The sequence below is a fragment of the Homalodisca vitripennis genome, chromosome 1, assembly GCF_021130785.1.
Source record: "Homalodisca vitripennis isolate AUS2020 chromosome 1, UT_GWSS_2.1, whole genome shotgun sequence".
In the NCBI taxonomy this organism is placed as follows: Eukaryota; Metazoa; Arthropoda; class Insecta; order Hemiptera; family Cicadellidae; genus Homalodisca; species Homalodisca vitripennis.
In genome coordinates, this window is record NC_060207.1 from 178,818,716 (window position 1) to 178,829,746 (window position 11,031).

The window sequence follows — 11,031 nt, forward strand, 5'->3', positions numbered from 1 at the left end:
CTACTTTCTCAAAGTTAATAGAAAAAGTGGCACTAGTAAGACTACTTGAACACCTATCAATATATCAGCTTTTAACACCTTTTCAACACGGCTTCTTAAGAGGAAAATCTACAATCACTTCTCTAATAAGCCTAGTAGACTTCTTGCTAGGAGAATATGAAAAAGGAAACACTACTACAGCCATACTACTAGACTACAATAAAGCTTTTAACAGCCTTGACCACCAGCAGCTTTTACAAAAACTGACAACCGTTGGGATACAGGGCACATCAAGAGATTGGTTTACAAGTTATGTAACCGGAAGAAGCCAAATGGTAGATATCAAGCACACAATCAGACACAAATCAAATTAAATCAGAAATTAAACCCATCACCCGTGGAGTACCCCAAGGATCTGTACTAGGGCCTTTGCTGTTTATTATATTTACAAATGACTTTCCACAATACATACAGAATTACAATAAAACGGTGACACGGTACTGTTGCTAAGTAGAAAGGAACCCGAACAACTGGAAATTGCCTCATATGTAGCATTGAAGATGGCAATTCAGTATTGCCACAGCAGTGATCTGGTTGTGAATGAAAAGAAAACCAAGCAGCTGATTTTAGGACAACAAAGAGACACCACAAGAAGAATACCTGGTCTGGAGGAGGTTGCTTCAGCTAAATACCTTGGTGTAACAGTTTATGATGGTCTTACATGGACACCCCACATTGATTCCCTGTGTCGTCATCTCAGCTCAGGACTTTATGTAATAAGGAGACTGAAGAACATAAGCAGCATGAAAACAGCTAAGACCGCCTACTACACGCTATTTGAGTTACACCTCCACTATGGAATTGTAGTATGGGGAGGTACTATAGCTGGAAACATACAAAGAGTCCTTATTCCTCAGAAAAATGCACTAAGAAGCCTAAGAAATCTCCAGCAGAGAGAATCTTGTAGGGAGATCTTCAGGCAACTAAAAATTCTAACAATAGTAAACTATTACATTTTCGAAGTCATTAAGTACATCTATACAATGGCTCCAGAAGAAATCAGAACGAATGCTAAGGTACATGACCATAATACACGACATGCAACCAGTTACTGCCTTCCTGCACACACCCTGAGTGCAACTGAAAAGAGACCATGCTACATGGGGGCGAAAATGTGGAGCAACCTGCCAGAAGACCTGAAAAGGACTAACAGGAGACAGTCAGCGAGTAAAAACATGGTTTCAGGACCGACCGTTCTACACACTGGCAGAATTCTTCAATTGGAGAGGAACTCAAGAGTAAACTGAATAAAATAAAATTTTATATACTTATGTTAATTTAAATTATTTTATTATACATCTTGTATTAAGATATTTTAACCTATGTGTAATTTGACGCAATTACTGTTCTTGACAAATAATATGTAAATAAAGTATTATGACTATGACTATACAGCCGGCTCTTAACAAGATGTATAACGATGAGTTGGATACTTTGCTCATTCTAAATTTTAACTATGTACACTATTTATGTACTAAATTTTCTAATATTTTGTTGGTGGATTCACCCATCTCATATCGGCCACAGTGAGTTTTGTTTAAAGTGAATATTATTTTTGTTACAGGAATCAACGCAAAGCTGTACAGTTTCATCCCACAACCGAAGGATGTAGAGATCAAGTTCCTGGGTCAGTTTAAAATAGCTGCCACCAACGCTTGTCTTGTCAATGATGCCATCTACAGTTTCGCTGAGGAAGATGACATGCAGGTAGTGGAACAGTATCATTTAAAGAGAAAAACATTTACAACTCTGTGGTACAACAAGATAGAAGATGAGGAAGAAACACAGGCTTCTGTCTGTTTAAAACAGGCAGTCGGGTGCTTTCCCCTTCCTAAATACTATTGAGCCAGTCTGTGAGAGGAAGTAAGTACAGTGTAAAGGGATCTTTTCAAAATAGAAATGTCATATAAACGGTGATGATTAGTTTACCTAAATCCATTGTATATGTTTAAGTCTAAAGTGCTCACCAAGTTTGTATCATATTTGTCTTCAAGAGATGTTAAAATTTTGAAGTTATTGCATCATTTAATTGAATTTGTATGCACATGTAGTTATAAAAATACATGTTTGTGTAAGCAACAATGAATTATGTTATATGTTTTAAAGTTAAATAACAGTTTTTAAGCATCATACAATTTTTACATACTTTTTATTTTATAAATAAATATATTAATTTTTTTATATATGATACCAAATGTACGTATTAACAGTTTTCTGAAAGTACTTTTTATGAGGTGGCTAAAACACTCTAATATTCTAGTTTGCACTCTTTATTGTTGGAAACTTGTGATAGAAGATTGAAATTTTATATGTATATACATCTCTGTGACAAGCTACATTGATACAAAGACTAAACTACAAAGTTTGTTGTGTTGGAACATTATTATTATAAGAATACTTACTTGGTTGTGTTACTATTTTATTTCCCTCTTGAAAAATTTAAAATGTATATGTATTTATTTTGGTAATTTGATTAGTTGTAAACTAAGGTATACAAGTTAAATTGTTTGAATAATGTTTATGTTGTTATGTTTTTACAATTTTGTTAAAAAGGTGTTTTGTTACCTATTTAGAATTACTTGTTATAGAAATTAAGAGGCGGCAGGAAAATGAAATGGAAAACGTTATATTGAAACAAGTGAAATTAGGGGCACATGGACCCGTTGTACACTTAAACTGTAAAATAAGAAAATAGAAGTAAATGTTTAATTTATTATTACTGTAAAATAACCAACATAACACAAATCAAGGAAGATTGTGTTGAGAACTGGTCTGTTGAGCTGTCAACACCTAGATAGCTTTAACATAGAGCAAAACATCTATTAATTTTCAGCATATTGACAAACATTATTTTTAAAGTGGCACAGTAGTTTTGCCTAATAGTCACAGGTAACTTTTTTCAACATTAGTAATCTGTTTATAAAACTAAGTACAATATTAAAGAAACTGAATTTCTCATAGAAAATTACCACGATTTTGAGAGTCTGGTACAATAAAATAATCTGCAAATAGCAGAATTTTTCAGACTACCACAAACTTAATAAACAAATGATTGTGATGATTTATAAAGTTTATTCAAAAGTTCATGTAATAATAAGTATTTCAAAGAGCCGAAATTCATTAAGTATTCTTACTTGAGCACCTGGTAATTCTAAGTGTAATGAAACAAGATGACACCTGCCACCTCTTACTGTTTTGTTAATAGAGGGAAAGATATTTTTAAATGTTACAACACATGATTCAGAAACAGTTTGTGAATTGTTAGCTTTAAACAAAGCAATACCAATCAGACTTTAGATTGACAGCTTCTCAGAAGTTTTACTACTTATTAATTCCTGGAATTAGTTGAGCTGTCAGGACAATGACTACACAGGGAACAAACATTCATTCTGTACATAACTCACTTTCGTACATTCGTTTGCCTATGATACTCATGCGGGTACAATATTAAGTATGAGAATAAGTGTTATATTCAACATTAATGTATAATGCTTTAGTGTTCGTAAGTGCTCAAATTACGAGGGCTGTTAAGAAAGTAATGTACGTTTTGGAATTAAAAAAAGAAACCAAGTACAAGAAAAACATTTTATTATTTACATGTGGCAGAGGGACTAAAATACTGCTTTTCTACATCATCACTATACAAATTCAGGCACTTATAGCGTTGGATAAGCTTTGAAATTCCTGTGTCATAGAATTCTGCCGCCTGTGTCTTCTGGCACCCATCTTGCACAAAACTTCATGGAATCTAGCCGAACAATTTCAAATAATAAAGTCAGTGAAACTTGTGGAAAACATAGTGAAATGGCGGTTTACACGGATCTTTTCATCAACTTTGGCAACCAGATCGTCAGTCACAATCATTGAACGTCCACTCTTCTCTTTATCATGAACGTTTGTTCAGCCATTTTAAAACTGAATGCACCACTTCCTGATAGAACTATCATTCATTATGGGGTCAACGTTGTTCCTGTACACTTCATACAGTTCCAGATGAATTTCTATTGGTTTAAAGTTTTTTCCAACAAAAAACGAACCACAGACCGCACATCACAACTGGTGGCATTTTTGATTGCAGCACACATTTCAAATTTGAATACAAAAAAGACTGGCAGTGTTGAGATGTTCCTGTTGTCATGCCTGAACGCTGACTGAGGTGCAGAGCACGATCACCCCAATATATATGTGGTTGGCGCACACCTGGTGGCGTTAGGTGGAAACGTTCCTTACTTTCTGAATAGCCCTTGTTTAAAATTTGTTTTTAAAACAACTATTGTTATTTGTCAGGCAGCTTGTAATTTTAGACATGTTTTAATCACATTAATGTGATTTATAAGTGCTGTGTGATATTAAATTAGTCAAGATTTGGTAGAAGAAGTAAAATTTTATGTTTCAATATGTTATGTACATAGGCATCATAATAGATATAGTAGAATGAGGTAACAAGGATTTGTATTTTTAACAATGACTTGTATCCAACTACTGTCTGTAAAAAAATAGTTGCCTTGTCAAAATTAATTCTGAGGAGAACTTATTTTGAGACTACTAACTAATTAAGACTTAGTGATAGTGATAATAATATATAAGAAACTATCTTTAACATAATATATATAATACTAGTTTTACCTTTGGTTTGTCTCATACAAGTAATGATAGATCGGCTTATTTGTTGGTGGTTCTGACATAATTTATATGGATTGGAAATGTGTGAGTGATATGTTGACCAAATGCGTTGTTTAACAGTTGAAAGGAAGTTAGTGAAGTTTGTTACAGCTCGAGACCAATTGATGTGTTAAAAAAGTGAATGTAAATGGTGGGATCTTCAATACAAGGACAGTTGTTTATTGAAAATGTTATGTTTTACAACTTTCCTCACTAAAAATATATAAATTCAATTCTTATTTCATGTATTTACTTCTTATTTATATTTTATTATATTTATGAGTCAATTCATCAACTAGGTAATTAAACAGTAAATTGAATAGTTCAAAAATTGTATAAAATTATTAAAATATGGTCTCTAAAGTTATGAAATTATTAATTGAAAGAGTACATGGGTACATTGATCTTTCACAACTCCCGGCGTACACTCGATTAGGTACACGTGGGGCTTTTGTAAAGTCCGTCATGCGCCCTTTGAGGTACATATTGCTATGCATTTCTTTATTGAGTTTTTATTGTTTACCTGTCTTGGTGGTTCGTTAAATTTCATCCCGCACTTAAATAAATACCTTAGAGTATCATGTAACCCGTCAGGTGCACGATTGCTTTGTTTTTAAGGTAAATTAACTTTTTTAGATACCCCTTGGAGTACATGGAGAAAAATTGTTTTTTTGAAAAACTGCAAAGCCTACAAACATTTCTCATTATTCTTAGACGTTTTACATAAAAAAAACTGATTATGATTTCTTTTTGCCATTATTATTGAAAACTTCAACAGCAAATAAAAAAGTTAGGGAAATTTAGTTAGGTGATTTGTGCGGAGATCGATTAAACTACATGTCAATAGTTGTGAATTAATGACTCGACCTCCCATAATTTTTCCAGCTGGGTCAAACGAACCCCCCTGCCTCTCCCTAGCTGCTGGTCTGCTTTTTGTAAACAAAGATTATGATGAACCTTACATAATACAATCACGACAAAGCATGGCATCTGGCATTTATTCAATAATACTGTTTTTGCTTGCTAAATCAACCAATTATTGTTGTTTGAAATGCGTTGTTTTAAGTGTAATACATTTTTTGGAGAAAGATGTGTTGAGAATAAGCACTCTGATGATGATGGTGTTTAAACAGAGATAATAATTGCCTTCTGTCCTCTCTTGTTATTTTTTTTTTTGTACTGACCTATCTAGAAAGGGTCTTTATTTTTCTTATTGGTGATAAATCAAAGCGGTTAATATGACATAATGATTCTACATAATTTTCCTTGTATGTAGTACAGATTTTTTTGTTAAATATTTGTAAGTTAATTGTATTATACAAATCTATAAGTAACATAGGAAAAATATAAGAATTAAAGTATTTATTACAGAACTGTTTTGTGGCAAAGCAATAATGAGTTATTCCAGAGCTGCCAGTTACAGTACTTAAAACGTTCTGGCATTATTAAGTTCTTGAAATCAATCAATTTCAAGTATTCATGTCACTTTGTATATTTTTTTGGTAGCTGTACTTTACTATAATGTACTGAAAATTCTCATTAAGGAATTGAAGCAAATAATTCATTACCTGAAAGGAAGTACTCAATCAAATATCATAGAATCACAGTAAATCCATCTGATCCAAACCATAAAAATGCAGTACTTGCCCTATTTTACTTAGAAATATTCCCTTAACTGCACCATTTTCATATATCCTCAATATCCTTTCCAAATGGTTTTGTTGGTTATTCTTTACGTTTTCAATAAGTAATTTTAAGAGCATTAAATAAATTGTAAAAATTTAAAGTATACACATTGTTACTGTACTATCTGTAGTAATACATCATTAGTATTTTGTATTATTATGTAAGTCATTTGTGGGTACTGTCCATATCAGTTCAAGCATTTAAATTATAACATGTTTTTGTCGGAAATTTCTGAAAGATAGTTAGGTAGTGGCACAAACTGGCAACATTGTTTTCAATCATTATTTTACTCACAGTATCCACTAGAGCCAAATAAGTGGTTAAGGGATTAAATTGCCATTTAAGAAACATGTTAATGCATATCATTGCCTCATGAAGGGTTACACATTTTTTAGTTTACAAGATCAAGACTGATAATTTAGTGTTTCAATGTTGGCTAACTGTACTAAAACTAGTAGTGTACCTATTATACACACGCCAATGGTTTTAGAAAGTGTTTAAAAAGTTGTAGTATTTTATGTTTTTATCATGAATATTGTGTTAAACACATTTGAAGTAAATATTTTTTGTTGATACCTTTGTTCTTTTTATTTAGATATCCCTTATTACTAATATTGTTTACCCTTCCATCATAAAAAACCTACTCAACTGAATGAGTTGAAATTTTGTGAGCTTAGTATAAACACGTATAATGTATACTGCAGGCCAATTTGAAATGACTATTGGACTCCATAAGATCTGGTATTTAAATGCGTGAAAAGTTGTTAAATGATTATAGGGGCCTAACACATTTTTGTATTTAAAGTATTAGAAGCTGTATCACTTCTTACTTTTTTTAAATCTGTAATTATTGCTACAAGCTGAGAGCCAATTTGTATTGTACAGCCAGTGTTGAGCCATTTGCCAAAACTCAGTTTTTCTTGAATTCGGTACTGGAATTTTCCCTATCATCAGGCACACAAATGATAGTTTTGTCACTGTGTTTTGGCATAACTAGATAAAGTCACTTAATTTCAAGGACTGTATATGGTGAGCTGTGTTAATTAATTTAATATTTATTTACGTGTTCACTGTGGGTTGGTAGTGAGTCAAGCTAAGAAAAATATGGTCCGAGACAGTGGTCGTTTCATGTTTGAAACACTTTTATTACCTTCCCAATTCGACCTCCACTGACACTTGTGTGGGTGGTAATCGCCCATGGCTGTAACTAGGCTGTATGTATGAATCATAGAATGCAAATTAGTTCTTGGCTCCTGGACTAAAATATTACAGAAGAATATACAGTGCTTGATTGGTAATCTACTGCAAATAACAGACAAAATATAACACGAATAATATTATCTAACTTTTACTACAGATGGTTTCAGTGATAACATGAAACCATTGTATGAATTAAATATTGAAGACCGTTGGAGCAATTGAAAATACGTCTAACTATTTGTTGTTAGTTGTAAGAACTTCTTTCAAATGTAATTTTTATTTTTGGGACAAGACAGAAATAGTCCAATTTTCTTGAGGACGAAGGAAATCAAGTACAGGGAGTATTTTTTGCAGTATTGAGGAATAAGGGAGAGATAAAAGATAAAAGACTAAGGAAAAAACAGGAACTAGAAAGTAAGAACATGCATTGTCAGAAGACAATGTTGGGTTTCAGACACTGCACTAATCGGAAGGTGAAATGGAAGTTAACTCAACATTTGCATTGAACCAACCCTTTTCTCCATAGCTTCGTTACATGTAAAAAAACTCGTATGCTCCATCATGGTTTGGGATTGTGTCTAAAACATTGTAGTACACTTAATTGTGCACCTGATATTTTGTAGTCTAGGTGTCTCTGATAAAAAAAATTGTTTTGAACGTTTTTGTTGACTTTTTTGGGTCTCTTCAAATCGACGTGGACTCCAGATTCCAGGAGTCTAGTCTGTGACAGCATCAGATTTCAGACACTGCACTAAGGGGAAGTTGGAATGGAGCTAAACTCAACATTCACATTGAATATGCATAATATTGCATCAGGTGTACTGAGAATGTATATGTATTATCCAAGAACGAAAGCCGAGGATACAATGAAGTAAAATGGGCAGGGATGGTCCAAGTGAATTATCCAAGTCCTATAATAAATTGAAAAGTTTGGATGTTTGTGTTTCTATATACTTGTTCAAATTTTGTTCGAACTAGTTTTATAAAAGGTAATAGTGCTTATTACTCGATAGGTGCTCATTAAGAAAGTGCCATGGGCTCTGACATTAGGACTCCATCCTATTGATCTTAAATAATACAATATTAACTACTGAAATGTTAAGAGAAATACAATGAAATTATACATGAGTAATTTGTATGCTATATTGATATTATTCTGGGTAATGTAAGAGAGTGAGAATTCAAACGGTGTAAGTAGAAAGAATGAAACCATTACAAAAATCTGTAATTGTAATGATTTATTTAATGACCTACAAGAGGTTGATGGGAAATGCTTTTGGATACGAAAGTATGTATGAGGCAACATCCTCATTTTTGTAGCCAAGGTTAATCCTGAGATCCTGGACCTTGTCACCATTTAAACTTTATTTATTTGTGCAACACAAATTTAATATAGAAGTCGACCCTTCGTCAACCACTTTAACCGAGCGGATAACATTAGAGGTTTTAACAATAGGTCTAGATAATCTACAAATAAAACAGAATTTGCTTTATTAGAGGTAACAATATTTGGCAGATCATTAATACACATTAATATACATTACAAACTGAGTGGGCCTCAGAATCGATCCCTGGAGCATACCGTGTAGAACTCTCTGGTTCAGGAGAACTCTTCATTAACATCGACTGACTAATGTTTGCATTCCAAACAGGTTTTGAAAAACTTAACACCCATGTTGTCACAAAAAGAAAAATGACATCTTATCCATCAAGGTACTATGGGCTATATAGTATAAGGCTAAATAATCTCATATGAAAAGATTGTAGTATGGTAAATAAACAAGTACTCTAACTAACTATTATATGTTATTTAAGACGATTTATGTATTTTGTATTCAATGGTTAGTTTGTAATAATATTATTAAACTATAAAAGTAATGATATGAGTATAATGTACCAAACTGTCAAAGGATTAAATACTTTTTGATTTTTTGTGGAACTTTCACCTTTATACCTGTAAGTTTTCAATACAAACCAAAGGTAATTTGAGGTTTGTACAGTACATCTGCGACAACAGTCTGTGTCAGCCTCAGGGCACCATTAATGCGTTGTGTGGCAACGTTGCCTGTCTGTCTATATGGTCACCGTCAAGTGCACACTTTCGTGGCCTCTACTTGTTATACAATTATTTTATACTTTACACAATTACGTGTTTGCTTACATCTTGGAACCATAAATAAACATTTGACAAAACATACTTCACAAATTAGACAAATTCAAATTTAAAGTAATCTTTCATTAGACTGTACGAGTACATAAATACAAAGAATGGTGCCATATGTAAAATACTAACTTATACGAACTAAATATATTACATGTTCTTATGAGTAATACAAATGAACTTACTCTATATTCAATATTTTGTAAAACAGTTCGAGTTTTTATAAAAATATGAAATGGAGGGAGAAACAAATTAATTACGGAATCCATATTTAATATCCAACTTCAATTCGTACAACAATAGAGTGGCAACGCAAATGGAAATCGTAGAAGCCCTAACTGAACTTGAAGGATCCAGAAGCGAAAGTCACCCTTAATACTGCAAAAGAATGGCTATGCAGACCATCTAGAGACAGACATCGCAGAAGCTTCAAATCAAAAGGACATCACCCAAAATAAACTTCCCTTAAACCAAAGTAAAAATAAAACCACAACAAGGATTAAGGTTGTTGAATTGTATTAACTATTAATATATATTTCACAAAATTAAATAATTGGCAACGAATCCCTACTTTTATTGTGTCAGTTAAAAATTGAATTTAGCCCAGGAGCATAATTCACAACCTTGAAATAAATTAGAGAAACTACATACAGTAAGATACCTACTGTCTTCTGCAGCATATCTATAAAAGCAACAATTTTCAATCAAAAGCCAAACTTTTACCATGTTTACTTTTACCCTTTTCATAATATATGAAAAGAGTTATTTTGTTCAGCCTTAATATTATTTATATAAGCTACAATCATGTTCTTTCTATTTCTATTTTATGTACATAAAGATTAGGAATAGTTCCAATTCTTTTTATGATTCCATTTTCAACATTGATCATTTATTTGTTTGCTTTTTCTAAAACTAATCATATGACATGGGCAAACAATCAAATAGAATGCCTGTAACAGTCCTTCAACAGTAATACACAAACATTCCTCTGTGTGCTCTTCACAGAAAGTGTCACACAGTTCAAAACATGCTTTGGTTTTCACCTATTTATTTGCTTGGTTTGTTTTGTGGAGTGTTTCCAGTGACAGTAGACTTAAAAGGGATGAAGACAGCTAAAAATGGTACTGCTTGTATAATGTCTTAAAATTATATTACAGAAATATACACAGTAATTTTCAAGTTGTGTAAAACCATAGAGTATTAGGATTAAATAATCATTTGAATTGAAAAACATACACAAACATAATAATCTCTTTTAATGGTCTTAGATTTCTCTAAAACTC

General features: G+C 32.5%; 1 protein-coding gene across 2 annotated transcripts in view; it reads left to right on the top strand.

Moving 5' to 3' along the window:
• The window catches only part of LOC124352791 (kelch-like protein 6), a 30,232-nt gene extending 23,270 nt beyond the window's left edge, over window positions 1-6,962 (top strand). Inside the window, exons 7-8 of one of the 2 annotated variants that reach the window (XR_006921537.1) lie at window positions 1,604-5,290; window positions 6,033-6,962. Coding sequence is in view for 1 of the 2 variants with exons in the window: in XM_046802464.1 (XP_046658420.1) it covers window positions 1,604-1,884 (281 nt within the window). In the remaining variant the exon portion in view is untranslated. Of the gene's footprint in view, window positions 1-1,603 lie in introns of both variants that reach the window. The other variant, XM_046802464.1, reaches the window with a different exon arrangement.
• The last annotated feature ends 4,069 nt before the right edge of the window (window positions 6,963-11,031 follow it).